At 39.6% G+C, this 18,593-nt stretch overlaps 1 protein-coding gene across 2 annotated transcripts in view; it reads right to left on the bottom strand.

Annotated features, from left to right (window-relative positions):
- sorl1 (sortilin related receptor 1) overlaps window positions 1–18,593 on the bottom strand; it is a 104,799-nt gene that overhangs the window by 62,810 nt on the left and 23,396 nt on the right. For both annotated transcript variants that reach the window (XM_033049867.1, XM_033049869.1), the window contains exons 2-9: window positions 16,972–17,088; window positions 14,768–14,893; window positions 12,554–12,715; window positions 11,170–11,237; window positions 9,980–10,157; window positions 4,340–4,441; window positions 2,629–2,798; window positions 544–736 (exon numbers count right to left, since the gene is read on the bottom strand). In XM_033049867.1, coding sequence (XP_032905758.1) covers window positions 544–736; window positions 2,629–2,798; window positions 4,340–4,441; window positions 9,980–10,157; window positions 11,170–11,237; window positions 12,554–12,715; window positions 14,768–14,893; window positions 16,972–17,088 — 1,116 coding nt within the window. The remainder of the gene's footprint in view (window positions 1–543; window positions 737–2,628; window positions 2,799–4,339; window positions 4,442–9,979; window positions 10,158–11,169; window positions 11,238–12,553; window positions 12,716–14,767; window positions 14,894–16,971; window positions 17,089–18,593) is intronic.

Here is an 18,593-nt window from a genome sequence, read left to right as displayed (position 1 = left end):
AATGGTGCATCACCATCTCTGTAACCGCCTCCCATCGGACTTAGAGAAGAAGGGTTTTGGCCCGAAAAGTTGCCTATTTCCTTCGCTCCATAGATGCTGCCGCACCCGCTGAGTTTCTACAGCGCTTTTGTCTACCACTGTTCCCAAAATCATGAGCAACCACACCTGTTCACTTTTCAGTTCCATTACGTTTTCCAGCAGTTTTTCCCTGAACAATGATTACAAAGATGCTTGTTGTCATGAGACACTTTTATCCCAACCATTTATTTTATTTGTCTACGCAAGCCAAATGCAAGATAATTGTTTTCTAATTTGTAATTTATTTACTCTCCATTACAACTTGCCCTGTTTGTCTCTAAGACAGTTATGTTTACTTAGCTACTCAATTCCAAATTACACTGTGCTGATTACAATGTTTTCATATTTCTTATTAATAAATTCTCAGACTGAAATCGTTGTCATTTGGTGCTTTGTAAAACTATTTTATGTTTTTAGCCTTACGGGCAGGATAGATGTATTTGTTCTGCTTGTTACCATCCATACCTTGCAGTCTATTTGATCACCATCGCTGTCAGAAGCTGGAGCCTCCAGTAATTCCCAGGTTCCACCCTTATCAAATGTGATCACTGATCTCATGTTCTCATCAGTGAAAGACCCATTCAGCTGGGTAGCGATGTAGACTCCACGCAGTCCTTCGACGTGATGAAAATTTGCAAATGGTTCATTTGCAAAGTATCTGCCATTTAAAAAAACGAGTACGTCAGTTCATTGAAGGCAAACGGAATGCAATCACCGAGCTATCATCATTCATCTCAATTAAATCTTTCTACAAGGAAAACCATAAAGCAAAACAATTTCAATACATCAATCTCAGAGACATCAACCCACCTCCAAAAATAACAAATTAAAGATTTGTTCTCACTATTTATCAGGGGGGGGGGCAGAATATTGACATCCAGATATTAGAGAACCCCAGCCCATGAGAAAATGTTGATGATACAGTACTGCTTGCAGTATAAATACTCAGGTAGAGTTTTGTGTGAAGTCAAAATATTGGGGGTGGGCAAGACAGAATACAGTTATCATTTCTGTGGTCATATTGAAAATATTATTATTACAATGTGATTAGGGCATGGTTAAATTCAAATCATTAATTTCCTTCAAGGCAAATGGATTTCTCCTCAAGGCAAGAAACAAAAAGCATTATTTCAGGATTGCCTTCACATAATTGAAAGTTTGTCGTGCAACGTTTTATAATAGCAAGGTGAAACACAGCATTACTTTTAAGACCAAATTAAATGCTACCAGAGAAAGGAGAACAAATCCCAGATCATGAATAGATAGAAATCTTCGACATCACATACAGTAGATGATCTATTTTCAACTTGGTGATTGTAAGCATCAAGAACGCATTTACCTTAAAACTACTTGGACAACATTGGTAAGGAAAGGAAATGCCGCTAAATAACTTGCTCTCGTGCTAACCATTCCGCTGCTGCTTCACATGTAGTACACAAAATAATTTGGTGGAATTTTACCCATTTTTTGACAAGGGTTGCAGGAATACTGTAGATGAACCATCTCAAAGTGAACTGGCAAAACTGTGGTCCATTTGATTGAACTCAGAGACATCAGCAATTCTGAATCTAGTTACAAAGACGCTGTTCGATGTCTTGTCCAATCTTTTCTAAACTAAATACCAGCTTGTCAAATAAAAATAATGTTTCAATATGGATCGAGATCAAAAGTATTTTTTTAAAGTCTACATATGAGCTATTTGGGCAACTTCCAATATTGGTAGGAAATTAGAGATATCATTTAATGTATATAAAAGTTCAAAATAAGAAAGGAGAGCAAAGAATTGCAGAATTCAGACACAACTAGAAGCAGTAACAAAGTGTTTAAGAAGGAACTGCAGATGCTGGAAAATCGAAGGTACACAAAAATGCTGGAGAAACTCAGCGGGTGCAGCAGCATCTATGGAGCAAAGGAAATAGGCAACGTTTCGGGCCGAAACCCTGAAGGAAATAGGCAACGTTTCGGGCCGAAACCCGGAAGGAAATAGGCAACGTTTCGGGCCGAAACCCTTCCGGGTTTCGGCCCGAAACGTTGCCTATTTCCTTCGCTCCATAGATGCTGCTGCGCCCGCTGAGTTTCTCCAGCATTTTTGTGTACCTTAGAAGCAGTAACATGTTGATCTTATCACAGATTTAGTCGCCACTTTTATCTTGAAGTCTAGGTTTCTGAGCCAATTAATAATGGCATCTTGAGTGGTAGCACGGTTAACAGTTACATGCCCTGGAAAAGAATCATGACAAGAACAATGGCATGTAATCTCCTTTCAAGCAAGCGATCGCAAAGGAAGGAGACTTCCTTTGTGGAGAACACCCCCGTAGCGGGCCTTAAATAAAGGAATGGGTAACTGATAAGGTCTAAAGTCTGGGAATTAAAACGTCATATTTTTTAAACAAGGATAAAAGGGCATAATTTCGGCAATAAAACAGCTTTATTTTAATTTAATCCAAGCTCATTTAGTGCACCTGGCTATATGTAACAAGAAGATATTTTCACTGAGAGACTTTAAATAACACATTAATTTATTTTAGGAGTCAATGTTCATTTACCTACCTCACCAGAGTTGAACTTCCTGCACCTCCTGGACTATAATACAGTATATTTTCCAGAGAAAGTGAAAACTTCAGCCCGTCTGCTTCCGAGATGTAGAGATTGGTCACGTTATTGCTTAGATGGACACAGACAAACACCTGGTCTTCTGATGCGTCAGCCACATAGTACTCCTGAAGAATGCATGAATAAAACAGTTAGTATAGTCACACACCACAATTTAAATCACATTCATTTTTTGTACTGAAAAGTGCATTCTCCATATCATTACTCAAAATGGAAACAATTCTGATAGACTGGCCGTAATACACGGGATTAGTAGGGATTAACGGGTCCCTTTCACAATGGCAGGCAGTGACTAGTGGGGTACCGCAAGGCTCGGTGCTGGGACCGCAGCTATTTACAATATATTATAATGATTTAGATGAAGGGATTAAAAGTAACATTAGCAAATTTGCAGATGACACAAAGCTGGGTGGCAGTGTGAACTGTGAGGAGGATGCTATGAGGAATCAGCGTGACTTGGACAGGATGGGCGAGTGATCAGATGCAGTTTAATGTAGATAAATGTGAGGTTATCCACTTTGGTGGCAAGAGCAGGAAGGCAGATTATTATCTGAATGGAGTCAAGTTAATAAAAGCGGACGTTCAACAAGATTTGGGGGTCCTTGTTCATCAGTCAATGAAAGTAAGCATGCAGGTACAGCAGGCAGTGAAGAAAGCTAATGGCATGTTGGTCTTCATAACATGAGGAGTTGAGTATAGGAGCAAAGAGGTCCTTCTGCAATCGTACATGGTCCGAGTGAGACCACACCAGGAGTACACCAGGAGTATTGTGTGCAGTTTTGGTCCCCGAATTTAAGGAAGGACATTCTTGCTATTGAGGGAGTGCAGCGTAGGTTTACTAGGTTATTTCCCGGGATGGCGAGACTGTCATATGCTGTGTGAATGGAGCGGCTGGGCTTGTACACTCTGGAGTTTAGAAGGATGAGAGGGTTTCTCATTGAAACATGTAAGGTTATTAAGGGATTGGATACACTAGAGGAAGGAAACATGTTCCCAGTATTGGGGGAGTCCAGAACCAGGGGCCGCAGTTTAAGAATGAGGGGTAGGCCATTTAGAACAGAGATGAGGAACAACTTTTTTACCCAGAGAGTTGTGAATATGTGGAATTCTCTGCCTCAGCAGGCAGTGGAGGCCAATTCTCTGGATGCTTTCCAACGAGAGTTAGATAGAGCCCTTAAAGATAGCGGAGTCAAGGGATATGCGGAGAAGGCAGGAACGGGGTACTGATTGTGGATGATCAGCCATGATCACAGTGAATGGTGATGCTGGCTCGAAGGGCTGAATGGCCTCCTCCTGCGCCTGTTGTCTATTGAAACCGGTAATAATATGCCCACTGAATATGCATGCCACCACCTTACAAGCACAATCTGGCTTAGCTGGACAGCATTTAATGCACCTCTAAATATTATCATTAGCATTCTGCTGAACATTGCAGTGAATAAAAAGTTGCTTAGATTCACAGAACACTGCTGTAATAATATCAGATTCATAACCTTTTTTTTCCAACAGATCAGCATCTAATCATATTTTTAGCAAAGCCTCGAGTTTTTAGGCAACTGAACTTCCCTAATCTAATAAACTTTGAGAAAGGATTCAATACAAGAATTAAAAGTTGGGCTTTTAGTGTTCTTCCTATTCATGTACTCACCACTATTCGATGTCTTGTGAGGAAATGAGCACGTTTCATTGGTTTCCGATCATAAGAAACCCACAACTGCACCACAGATGGGTCACTGCTCCCCAAAAGATGCTATCGGAAACAAAAACAAAATGTTTTCAAACCACAACAAGGAGAAAAACATTTTTTTTCATTTTTAAAGACAAGACTACAACTGGACAGGTGTGCTGCGAGTACTGGAGTCATGACGACAGTATGCAAGGATACCTAAGTGGATCACACATATTCTCACTATTATTCCATGCTTGGATATGCATTAAACAGAATCTTTGAGAATATACCTGCTGTTGGGGGCCATTATTTCTACTTCCCCCTCTGTTTCCTTTCCATCCAGCTGTGTGTCAGCGCCCTGTTATGTGACAGGCCAAGAGGAATTGTTGCTCAAGCACTCTGCTCTAATTGACAGCAACTACATGTTTGTATAGACACAAAAAGCCCAGTTACTCCAGCTTTTTGTGTACATTTTCAGTTTAAACCAGCATCTGCAGTTCCTTCTTGCACATGCTTTGTATTGTTGCTCCAAGTGAGAATCACACCTCCGCATTTACCAATATCGACAGTAGAACATTCTACAAACATGCGGAATGCCACATTGGAAGTTAACCCCAAAACAAAATGAAGCCGTCGAAATCTAAAGTGAGAAAAAAAAAAAACTACTGGAGGAACTCAGCAGGTTATGTTGGTTGCTTTCCCGAGACAGTGGGAAGTATAAGGGAGATATATGGGAGGGTGGGGGTGGGGGGTCGGGGGGAGGTCCAGCAACATCTGTCAAGAGGAACGGACATTTCAGGTTAAGATGCTGCAATTGGATTAAGAGTTATAATGTCATTTATGGGAGAGTAACCAAACTACTTGGCTTCATGTATGGTCCTTACAATTGTCCACACAATGGATATTACTATATATTACTATATTTTAAAAGCAATTTATCCTAACTGAAATGCAGTTTTTTCACCATTGGGCATTGGTAGCAGATTTTCAGATCTATACATTTCCAAACAGGTTGATAGCTAATAAGAAAATGGACAAGTTTGCCTATGTTTGGTGGCCCGACTTGGCAAGATTATTACCCATTAAAATTATTGTCTGGATGTCTATTTGGGGACATCAAGATTGCACGCTTCCCCTTGAAGATTAAAAAACAATCAAATAATCATTAAAATCAACAATGGCAAATGGGCCAAGTCAACAATAAGGAGTCTGCAGCGTACAAGGTGACTGCAACCCACATGATCCAAGTTCTCCCAAATTAACTGCTAAATCGACCACCAGGTGGCAGCCTAACAACACAAACTATAAGAGTGATCAAGAACAGGACAATGCATTGCCCAGTGAAGCCTTTTAAGTCGCGAACAATACACTCTTTATGTAGACATTAAAAATCTGTAGCCTCCTTTTGCTCTGGTATTTTATTTAATTCACGTTTAATCGATAATGTTTTATTATTAATGTTTAGTGTTTTAGGTGTCATTCTAAATTGTCACTGTGTCATGTTGTCACTTGCGGGCGGAGCACCACAGCAAATTCCTTGTATGTGAACATACTTGGCCAATAAACTTATTTGTTCATTCATTCAAGTATGATTTGCCTAGCTAGCACGCAAACAAAGCTTTTCACTGTAATCAGCACACGTGATAATAATAAACTAAGCCAATTCATGAAGATTGAAGTCTCCCATTATTCCCAGCCACTCTATGGTACCATCACTCGCAGGCAGCATCACCACAATGGGACAATACATCAGTGGAACAGTACCTGGACAAAGCAGGCATTACACGAGCTTCCTGGCACTGCAGAACAGCCAAGGCCAATGGATTTTTGTTTTCAAATTACAGGCCCGAGTACATACTTGTGAGTCATAGAGTCAGAGTGACACAGTGTGGAAACAGGCCCTTCGGCCCAACTTGTCCACACCGGCCAACATGTCCCAGCTACACTAGTCCCACCTGCCTGTGCTTGGTCCATATCCCTCCAAACCCGTCCTATTAACTGACCTCCTTCTAAATCATTAACTTTTCATGATTCTAGTGAGTGGGTGAGCCACAAAGTGAGCTTGGTCATATTTCTGCTTCAGCTGCAATTCATTACTGTACACCCCCCCCCTCCCCCTCCCCCTTGTGGGGTTGTACAGAACATAAAGGGGGTGGAAAGAAACAAAGTAAAGGATTTGCACAAAAACAATTTCTGGTCATCCGCAAACATTTTCTTCCCATATCTTCCACTCTCCTACTTCATGAAGAGAGGAAACATCTCATTCTAAAGTGTAATTCTAAACATCAATCTGATTTACACAAACATGGGTTTAGATTTTATGCTTTTTTTTCAGAAACCTGTTTAGACAAAGTTCATTTGCTTAATATTACAGGAAGAGATCGCTTATTGGAGTGGGTTACTGTCATTTAATATCGGAGGCACTAAAGTCAATGCACTTGCTAATTTTTGTCATATATCTCAGCAACATCTTGAAGACAGTTCCTGCCATCATGGTTGCTACTTAAATAAATTTACAAAATGTTTCATGTAAAATTTTAACTGATTCTTTCTAAAATAAATAACTGTTAAGATGGCTCAACGAAGCAGTTCTATACCAAGGCAATGATATATCAAGCACCACAAAACGGGAGCTCTGTGTGGCCACAACCAAAGTCCTATGGAGCAATTCTGAAAAAGGTGCTACACAAGACAACTCTCCCTCTCATTGTGCAGGAAGGAACTGCATGGAGATGCTGGTTTAAACCAAAGATAGACACACAAAGCTGGAGCAGGGCAGCACGGTGGCGCAGTGGTAGAGTTGCTGCCTTGCAGCGCTTGCAGCACCGGAGACCCAGGTTCGATCAAGACTACGGGTGCTGTCTGTATGGAGTTTGTACATTCTCCCCGTGACCTGCTTGGGTTTTCTCCGAGATCTTCGGTTTGCTCCCACACTCCAAGACCTGCAGGTTTGTAGGTTAAGTAGCTTGGTAAATTGTAAAAATTATTCCCAGTGTGTGTAGGATAGTGTTAATGTGCGGGGATCGCTGGTCGTTGCGGACTCGGTGGGCTGAAGGGCCTGTTTCCGTGCTGTATCTCTAAACTAAGCGGGTCAGACCCGAGTCTGAAGAAGGTTCTTGTGCCGAAACATCACCTATTCCTTTTCTCCAGAGATGCTGTCTGACCCGCTGAGTTACTCCAGCATTTTGTCTCTCCCTCTCAATACAATTTTGAAACTGGAGTTTTAGGGTTAATTGCATTTTAATGTATTTGTTCTTGTTCCACGGATATTTGATAAGAAAGCTGTGACTAAAGCATAAAATACCTAACTTTAATCACTGATTAAATGAATTTAATAGTCCTCTACACAAACAAGTACAAATGCTCCTCAGGCGCTCGTTCAACCTCCATCCAACAAAATGTGGCATTTAATAGCGACAACATTAATACACATATTCACCCTTGGCAGGTCCCAAAATGATTTCACAGCATGGGAGCACGAAAGCGATTTAGTCGACTATTTTTATATGAAACTTTTAATTGAACATTCTGGAACATTTCTATAAGGTTCTCCTGTAAAATTATATGTTAATAAAAATTAAAATCAACTATGGCTGAGAATTATTCAATTATTCCTTTTTTGGGGAAATAATCTGATACAACATGAATGATATTTATGGAGTTACTAGGCTCAGAAACTTAAGGAACAAAATGAACACACATCTTGCTGATAGCAGTTACATAATATGACATAATTAAAGGTAGACACAAAATGCTGGAGTAACTCAGAGGGGACAGGCAGAGTCTCTGGAGAGAAGGAATGGGTGATGTTTCGGTGCGAGACCCTTCTTCAGCATTTTGTGTATACCTTCAATTTAAACCAGCATCTGCCGTTCTTTCCAACACATGACATTATTAACTCGTTTGTTTCATTAACTTGCAAACCTTTGCAAATGCATTTGATCAATGTCAATAATGAAAACAATAGGCCATCACCCTGCTCTCGGCAAGACAATTCACTTCTATTAAATTAGCAAATAAATGTTAATGTAAGCAGTTTGCTCATGAACACACAACACAATCCTTTCATCAAGATTAGCGGCATTTAGGCAGAGTTTCAACACTTACTCAGCAGGATCTTTCAAACTCATTGCAAAATAGGAGGGAATGTGCAAGAAGGAACAGCAGATGCTACTTTAAACCGAAGATAGACACAAAATTGGTGTGGCGGCGCCTTGTGGCAGCGGCTCGACTGCAATCCGTCCGTCTTTTCTTTCTTTTTGTCCCGTTAGTTGTATGTTTTTGGTTATATTTTTTAGATGTGTATATGTGGGGGAAACCTTTGAAATCTCTTCCCTGTACGGGGACCCGACCTTTTCCCTGTCGGGTCTCCATTGTCGTTGGGCCTAACATCGTGGAGCCGGTGGCCTCCAACCGGAACCGACCTGAGGGCTCCAGTCGAGAGCTCACTCAACTAGCTCTAATGGACAGGACATATTCTTCATGTGCCTGTCATGTGTCCCCCACATTTAATCTGGGAAGGAACTAAGCACCTCAGGTCTCCATGATAGAGGTACAACAGAAAGAAGCCATGATTAGATAGTCATGCACTAGTCTCATTCACAACTAGTTTTAGAATGTTTAGAGATAAAAGAGTGGAAACAGGCCCTTCGGCCCCCAGTCCGCACCAACCATCGATCACCCGTACACTAGTTCTACGTCCTACACACTAAGAGGCAATTTGCAGAAGCCAATTGACCTGCAAACCTGCTCGTCTTTAGAATGTCCAAGGAAGCTGGAGCACCCGGAAAAAACCCACATGCTCACAGGAAGAACATACAAACTCCATAGTGACATCACCACTAGTGTGAATCGGTCCCAGGGCACCCTACTGCTGTACTCACAGCAGAGTAAAGAAATATGAACTCAAGGGGACAAGAGGAAACATTTTAAGGGCTCTCTCAAAGCAAGCACTACAGAGGAGTCCGACATCAAAAGTCTGAGAAATATTACCCAAGACCCTGTGGCATCACAACATGGAGAAAATGTTGCTTTGAGGGCAACAGACACACCTTGGAGGAAGAAAACAACAGGGGACAAAAAAAGACAAGATCCAACTCTGATCCTCCATTTGGCCATTCTCAATAGTATGTCAGATAGTCTGGTCTAAGGATTGGAATTCTTCATCATCAACACATTCCCTACAATCATGAGCCATGAAAGAGATTGTCCTCAACCATGAAAGATTTGCCAACTAAAGTGTAACTAGTCATATGGAACGGATTAGGCAAAAAGTTAAAAAAAAAAGCTAAATCAACCGAATAACTGATTTAAAATGGTGACATTGAAGTGGGGGGGGGGGGGGGGGGGGGGGGGGGGAGGGAAAGAAGGGAAGAGAGAAAATGAAGACTAGAGAATGATAATTATTCAATATACACTACTCTCCCGGCAACAGCTGTAGAACATATTCTGAGAAAATCTTCTTGGTCACATTAAGTATTTATGTTCGTTTTTATTATAGAGTCAAAGATCAGTATTGAACACTTTTAAAAACCAATAGCTTTTCTTTTAAAGCTATTTCTTTTACTCGACTTTCTATTAAAGCAACTAAACCATCAGAGGATATATCAGAATACTCACCACCTTCTTTGTGGCAAACATGTATTTGCCTTGCAACTGAAACTCTTCTACTTCTTTCAAAATTATCTCATGGTTTTCACTCTGAAAGAGATCAGTGCTTTTGATGATGCTTGAGAAAGTCATTGGCTCATGGCGTTCAACGTAAATTGTAGTAGGTGAGTCGTATGGTTCTACACCCCTGTAAAATTGGATAACAAATGTACTTTGTTTCTGAAAATACTTTAATGGGACAACAATCGTTCTGTGAATTGTACCACAGTCATGAGAGGAATAGATCGAGTAGACGCACATAGTCTCTTGCCCAATGTTGGGGGGATCGAGAACCAGACTATGCAGCCCTAGTTGTCTCCTTCCCTTCTCAGCTCTCCCTCAGCCCTCCGGCTCATCCTCTTCCTTTCTTCTTCCCGCCCCCCCCCCCCCCCCCCCCCGCATCAGTTTAAAGAAGGGTTTCAGCGTGAAACGTTGCCCATTTCCTTCGCTCCATAGATGCTGCCGCACCCGCTGAGTTTCTCCAGCATTTTTGTCTACCTATGTAGGTTTAAGATGAGGGGGGAAAGATTTAACAGGAACCCGAGGGATAATATTTTACACACAAATGATGGTAGGTGTATGGAATGAGCTGCCGGAGGAAGTAGTTGAGGCTGGGACTAATGCAATGTTTAAGAAACATTTAGACAGGTAAATGGATATGACAGGTTAAGAGGGATATGGGCCAAATGCAGGCAGGTGGGATTATGTGGATGGGACATATTGGACGGTGTGGGCAAGTTGGGCTGAAGGGCCTGTTTCCACCTTGTAACACTCTATGACTCTAGTTCCAACTTCGTTGGACCAACTTACAGTCAAAATATATCCACAGCCATGTCTCTTTTTTCCAAGATCAATCTATTTCAAGCTATTCTGACATTCATCCCAACAAACCAACTTAACCGATTATGCCATAGAATCAGCAGAAACGTGGATAGAAGCAATCAATCAATCCAACACATTTAACAGATTCCAAGATGCACAGTTCTACAACGCTATAAATCATTCAATAATACGTGTTTAGAGAATATGAATCAAGTACTCGACAGTCGTCTCATACCGACAATGATCAACGAGAATATTTGCAGTGCTTTCCTCAAATAAATCTTGATACCAAGTTACAGAAATTAACATTAAAGAAAATGCTACATTAATATCCATACCAGTAGTAAGATTTGACATGTTCCTGAATTAAGACCCAACTTTGTCCAAAGTCATCAGATTTCCAAAGCTGCAAGATAAAACCATAATTTGCTTAGTAAAAGCTGCACTTAAGCATACATTCTTGGTCACTTTTATATATTGATCTGATAGAGAAAAATTAACAACTTCAATTGACCTTAGTCTGTCCCTGGATTCATCATCTACTTCAATAGACAATAAGTGCAGGAGTAGGCCATTCGGCCCCTCGAGCCAGCACCGCAGGGGCATCTGCAACAACCCAAGCTGAAGGACTGGATATTGGCACATCATGCGCTGTTCCATCCATTTGAATAGAACCACAACCCAAATTAAGAAGCCCAGTTGATGTTCCAAGTACTTCAATGCTAAATAGTAGGCCCCTCTCGGTCATGACTGACCATGGGTGATGCATCCTGATCGGATGCAAGCCTGGGCGATGTAATATGGAGGACAGGCTGTTGCCCATGCAGCACGTCCCCCTCTCCACATCGCTGATTGATCCAAAGGAACAGCAGGGCCGTTACAGTTTGGGACCAGCGCCGTCGCAGGAGCTGCCAGAGCGAGGTTGTGGACAACGGCAAACTGTTTTCGGGGCTCCGACTACGGATTTTCTTGAGGTTTACTCCTGGAGCCTTTTCCCAGACTGGATATGGCCACAAGGCAGTGGAGGTTTTAAATCAGAGTTTTCCCTCTCCTAGATGGACTGCCTTCCCAGGCTGACGAGCCCCATCTGCTAAATAACAACACTAAATAACATAATTGCTAAAAAATTATAGAAAAGCAGGGTGACAGCATTCATTTTATACGGACGTTGGTCAAAAGGTTATGCACTTCATGTGGCTCTAATAGTATAGTGCATGACTGGACACGTTTGTCCACTCAAACTGGACAAGCTTGACCATCCTCACCATTAAACATGGCTGCCTGGACTTTATCATCACTGAAGGAAAATGTTGATTATGTAGTTAAGTCCTTACAATTGAAAATGATTTATAAGTTATACACGAGTACCTTAGCTTTTGTTTTAATGTGCGCCATTTTTGGATGGCAGATTGACTGATGAATATATTAAGATAACCAAATTCTACACTTTCATTACAAATAAATGTAAAAATGATTCCTTTTGTATTGACATAGTATGCACACATTTGTACATGGAAGTCTGACTACTTTCTTGTGCTTGATACACTATGCCCTTAAATATTTCAATAAAAAGATAAATTTCTACTAAATAAACAATTGTTTTTTTTGTTTCATGTCTTAGTAGCTTGAAAGTAGCACTCCTATTTAGATTTTCACCAAGCAGCATCATTGCCCATTCATTTTCTGCATTAGCAAACACCGGAGACAAATAACGAACCATACCTGCTTGTTTGGATGAGAGCTGTCATAACCAAGCACGAGGTTGGGGTTGGTGCTGTGTAGGAGGAGATCTGTTGGGCTGAATGGAATAGGGAAGTTCTGGATGTCATTGCAGAAGTTTAAAGTGGTCCATAAGTAGTGATTTCTCGTGTCTGTAAAAATATACTGAGACAAACAAGAAAAATAGACATGTAGTTTAAATTTGCCTGCATAACAAACAAGAATACCTACTGCTACTGAATTACTACTATTGCCACTAATCAGTACTAAGAATCTCTTAACCTCTTCACCATCACAATGGGGTAATTAGCCATCAATACTTTGTGATCAAACTTTAAAAGTAACACGATTCTGTATTTAAAAATTATAATTGGTAGGATAAATTATGCAAAGATCTTGAACAATAAATCCAAAACCATCAGCATCTATCCTGTTTAAATTGGTGCTTTTGTTTTCAAAGTAGATTAAATTAAATAAAATCTGCAGCATCCAAATTATTAAGCAGAATAAATATCATCCCAAAATTAATCATATTTGAAAGATGTGCTGCCAATAACAATGTATTATGCAAGTAGTCAGGTCAGTTTCACTATAAAGAATTCCCGCAACACTTCCTCACATTGCATACGTCACTATTTAATTTATGGTTATTGTAGCCTGTGTGAATAAATCATAATTTATTTTGTGAGGTGAGAATTAATTTTTTAGTGAGAGGCTTTCCAGAAGTCACAAGACCAATGCACTACTTTGTGAAAAAACCTGACAAAAAGCCCAATGAAAAAACATATCCTGAAGATATGTTAAACATATCCTAAAATGCAATCCTAAATTACGAATATGAGAATGTACAGAAACGTTGAAACAAATATAATTTCAGCAACTAGCTTCACAGGCAAAGGTTTAATAGTTTCCCATTGGAGGCAAGATGCAGTTTAGCAGCAAAAGGTTGAGAAAATGCATGGCATGTTAACACTACCAAGCTCTACATCAGTTTGCACTGCGTTTGTGTTGCTGAGACTTAATGGTTAGGACCACATTGTGCATCGCTCACAAAAATAATCATCAATTTCTGAGGACAGTCAAATTTGGGGGAAAGAATGATTCTTCCATGAATCCTCTCTACAATATCTTTTGATTCTATCAGCTAAATCCACAAAGGATAGGTTTCCTATATTTTATCTTGACTTTATTATGTCCTTTGTTACAGATTCGTCGACAAAGAACGTGATATTTGTTGCATTGCAGTTGTGTGGTTGAAAAGATCTTCAAAATGTTCCTTCCAGCATGTGCTAATTGCCCTTGCAGGATTTAAAAATTCACAACCTTCTGTCTCCAAGGACCAAGGTAGCTAATAGTGTGGAAGCTGCAGCAAGATATACGACCTATTTTCCTCGTCAAAAGCCAGAGAAATGCTGCAGGAAAATAACTGGTGGTTCTCAGTCACTTTATTGTTTAAAACTAGTGCATCTTTGAATATCTAAAATTACCCATTTTATTTAGAATCTATTATTTGTGAATGTACCTCAAACTTGTTTTTGATGTCCACATCTATTGCTTATAACAACCTTCCATTACCATGGAGCATTTCATGGAGGTCCGAGCTTTTGTACGTACCCCAGTCAAGGCATGCAATCCTTGTGCCCCTGCTGCCATAGAACAGGAATAAAAACAAATGCTTTCTTCCTTCTCCAGCCCTGACTATGTTTCTCCATTGATTTACAGCAGATGGACACCTTTATAAACGGTTATTATTTTTTGCCAATCCTCAGCTAGACTCAAAGTGTTGGTGGTCACAATCACCTTCCTGAGCTATTGGGACTTTTATGAAGATACATCCATTGTGCTCTTGGATAGCAATTTCCAGTAGATAAAATTAGCAAAGATGAGGAAAGTGCATCAAGGCAACTATTCTTCTTTTAATGCCATCATCTAAAGTTTTACATTGTTCATTGAAATCAGTGGATTAAAAATCTTGAAACCTAAGCATCTGCACCGACAGAAATAAACAGAGTACCAATAACTACAATCTTTGCATAAAGAGGTGTTTGTTAAGAGAACAGCTGATAGTGGCTTTCATCAGTGTTGCTCTGGGAACCCCAATAAAGAGACAAATTAGTTCATTATGAGGCAATTTAAAAACAACTCACTGTGAAATGAAGATAATGTAAAAAAGTTAACAGACAAACATTTCCTAATAATCCACAGAATGCTCCTTACCCTTCTATTATCTATTGGGCTGTGGTAAAATTGAACAACATATTTATTTTTTTTTGTTTCATCTTCCAGTTTGAACTTCTTATCAATTTTCTCAAAGGAATTTCCATAATCATATGAAATGTAAACCTAGGGGAGACAAGAAGGGGGGAGGAACATTACACAGAGTTAACAGTTCAGAACCACATCAATGGACCCGATTGGTGTACTTCAGTATGTGTACTCCACAGGAATCTTCTCGTGGCAAAATCTTCTTTTTTTCCCCTCCAATATGCTTCTCTAGCTTCACCTTAAAAACACGTGTTATTCGCCTTAATCAGGTGTTGAACTAACTAGCCACCTTTCCACCTTAAATGGCCCGATATATTTACTGATTTATTCCCATGCTATTTCTGCTTTGGAAACAGACATGGCAACCATTTGGGGAAGCCTGTGAAAGTAAAATGATCAGACTCAGGTAGTTAGGTGCATTAGTACAATTGAAAATGTGACAAAGTCATTTAAAATGTAGCTACAATTGCAAGAGATATTAAGCAGCAAGTCCTACCTTAAGATATGGCAGTGGATAAGAACATTTAAAAAGTGAACAATTTGACGAAATAGGTATTTACATTTAAAACCACACAACGACACTATGGTTGTGGCTGTAAAATGATACCGTGCAAATTCAGTGGTATAACACCAATTTATTTCCCTTTGAACATTCCCTTCTCATTGTCCATGCCTTTCCCCCACTTCTCCTTGATGACCACACACTTCACTTCCCATGTAGGTTACACTATCCGCCATCATCTAATCATACTTAACCTAAAAATGTCACAAATGTTTGCATTGAAATACTATTAGAGATATTTACTCCTCATTCCATCTATGCCGCTTGACTTGCTAAGTAGTTCCGACTTCTTTTGTTTTTGTGCTTTTATTTCCCGTTATTTTCTCTGCTTAAGTAGGGCACTTTAATAATGTATACAGATCTAACTTTATTTGAGCCGTCTAATATCCTTGTGTTTCCACTATTTAAAATGCATCTTGTCTTTGAGGTTCAAAATGAATGATCTTTCCAATTCGAAATACGTGTCCTGCAATTGTCCGTTCATTTAATCTCTTTAGCAGAAATATATATATTTCTAAAGATCGTCTCTGCAGTTTACAAAAAGATCTATTCTCATGTCATCCTCCAGTTTGGATAACTGGCTTTCTCCCCCCCCCCCCCCCATCACCAAGGATAGGTACATGGATCAAAAAGGTTTAATTGGATATACACTAGGTGAAACGCAGTAAAATGGGACTAGCTTCAAATGGTATCTTGGTCAACATAGATGAGTTTAGCCAACGGCTATGTTTCCATGCTGTATTATTCCATGACTCACATCATCAATGAAAATGTGAAAGTGAAAGAAAAATCTCTACACCCAGAGAGTTGTGAATCTGTGGAATTCTCTGCCACAGAAGGCAATGGAGGCCAATTCGCTGGATGTTTTCAAGAGAGAGTTAGATTTAGCTCTAAAGGTTAAAGGAATCAAGGGATATGGGGAAAAAGCAGGAACGGGGTACTGACTTTAGATGATCAGCCATGATCATATTGAATGGCGGTGCTGGCTCGAAGTGCCGAATGTCCTATTCCTACACCTATTTTTTCTATGTTCTATGTTAAGTAGCAACTATCTCAACATATCCTTGCAAAATGCCACAAGTCAAAGTACCTACCCTTTCTTTCCCAGTCTCCAGGCACTGAAGACATTTTCCAACTGAATTAAAAAGGCTACAATTTGACAAACCTCAACACCAATGAATGCTGCATTATGAGAGAAAATTTACATCTTAAACACACTCAAGGTTTTAGTTATCACCTGATTTCCCCCTTTGTTGCTTACTATCAAATGTTATTAATTCACAGAAAAATGTCACGTGCCATTTAAGGTAGAGTGTGGATTGGTGCTGGGAAAAAGAGGGGTGTAGTTTTACTTGAACCAAGTATTAATGGTTATAAGGTTAAATTATTCATGTTGTTTAGTTAAACACAGTATTTATTTTTGAATCCTTAATTATTTGAATTACCACAGCAGATAAATCATTAGATTTCAGGCAAATTCCAACTTTTTTTTTTTAATGTGACAGTGAATATTTTGGGAAGAAATTGAAATTATATAGCAGTATGACAAATCACTATTTTATTTCAGTATTTACTTTTTAAATGTTCAACTTACCGAACTGGTGAGAAGCCCATCCAGGAATGGATTATCACGGGCAAGTGCCACGATCACCCTGCTTTTCTCTCCAGCCCAATGAACAACCAATTGACCGTGCGAATCATTGAGGTTCACCTGCAGTTTAAAAAAAACCATGCAGTAGAATTAGTACCGATCAATCATTCACGGTTGAAAACAGTTCCAGCACGACGCCATTAAAAATAGATTCAGCAAAATCTAGAAGATACACAATAGTCCAGAAAAGAACAAATCTACATGGCATTAAATACAAAGCCCTGGAGTAACTCAGCGGGTCAGGCAGCATCTGTGGAGGATATAATGTTGTTGGTCAGGATCCTTCTTCATATCTATTTGGGCCTACTTGTCTACATTATTTATGCATCATATTGTGTTCTTCCCACTGTATATCTAACCTCATTAATGCCTCTAATGCTTTCACTCTCAAGTGTCTATCCAGCCTCACCTCAAGATTTGTCACATCAATTATCCCTTGCAGCATTGAGCTTCAAATTCCAATTAATTTCGAAGTAAGTCTCAGAATGTCAACCTTGATTTATTTGTGGCCATTTTCTTTTAAATACCAGTCTTTGATTGACCTTCAAATGATGACTAATCAAACTTTGTCCCTATAGCCAAGTGCGTCAGATCATCCCTCAGTCTTATCTTTTCCAGAGAACATATTCTCCTGCCTGTTCATACTTTCTTTCTTAATTCTGGTAACATTCTTGTGGATCACTTTTTTCTCCACATATATCTTTTTTAATTAAGGAGACCTTCACTACACAGTATATCAAGCATGGTCTAATTTATTCGACACAACTCTTATTTCTTTGCTTTGCAGTTTTCTCAAACGACTTATTCGCAAATAACATGACCTTAATCTTCTCCAAAATGCATTCTTCCCTGCAAAATGCACTTTGATGCAAACAATGCATTTAAGATAATAGGATATTACACAGATGTTCTGCAGAAAAGCAAATCATAGTCATAATTTATTAGCCATGTATGTTTTGCAACATACGAGGAATTTGGCTTGCCATATAGTCATACCAAAAAAGCAACAAGACACACAACTACATAACAAATTGACATAAACATCGACCACAGTGGCTCCTCCACATTCCCCAATGTGATGGAAGGCAATAAAGTCTTATCTTCTTTCCCCCTTTTCCCCCGCGATCGGTGGAGTCAAACCACCGCAGTCGGGACAATTGAAGCTGCCGCAGCCAGAGATCAAAGCTCCCGACAGTTACTATTTTTATAAAATGTATTTTTTTCCGGGTGTGGGAGTGTCACTGGCTGTAGCAATTCCCATCACATTTAAGTATCCACTCTACAAACAGATACAAACAAAAGATCTTCCCATTCACCAATTTTAACCCTTCAGCAAAAAGGGGTAATAATTCAAGGATGTGCAGCTAATTTGAACATCTGCAATAGGAACTGTTTGGAAAAGATGTTCTGTACTCACAATAAGACTCTTCTAATGGCCCCTGTTATTTGCATGATTTTTTTTGGCAATTGTTGCCAGTAACAAAAACTTTTACGCTTTGTTTTCTACATCATTTAGGATGAAAAATTCTAAAGATACGAGGTTAACAAAGTATCACCACAGAACT

Source organism: Amblyraja radiata, chromosome 33 (genome assembly GCF_010909765.2).
Source record: "Amblyraja radiata isolate CabotCenter1 chromosome 33, sAmbRad1.1.pri, whole genome shotgun sequence".
Taxonomy (NCBI): Eukaryota; Metazoa; Chordata; class Chondrichthyes; order Rajiformes; family Rajidae; genus Amblyraja; species Amblyraja radiata.
Note: the sequence above shows the minus strand (reverse complement) of the source record. Positions and strands in the feature narration are given on the sequence as shown.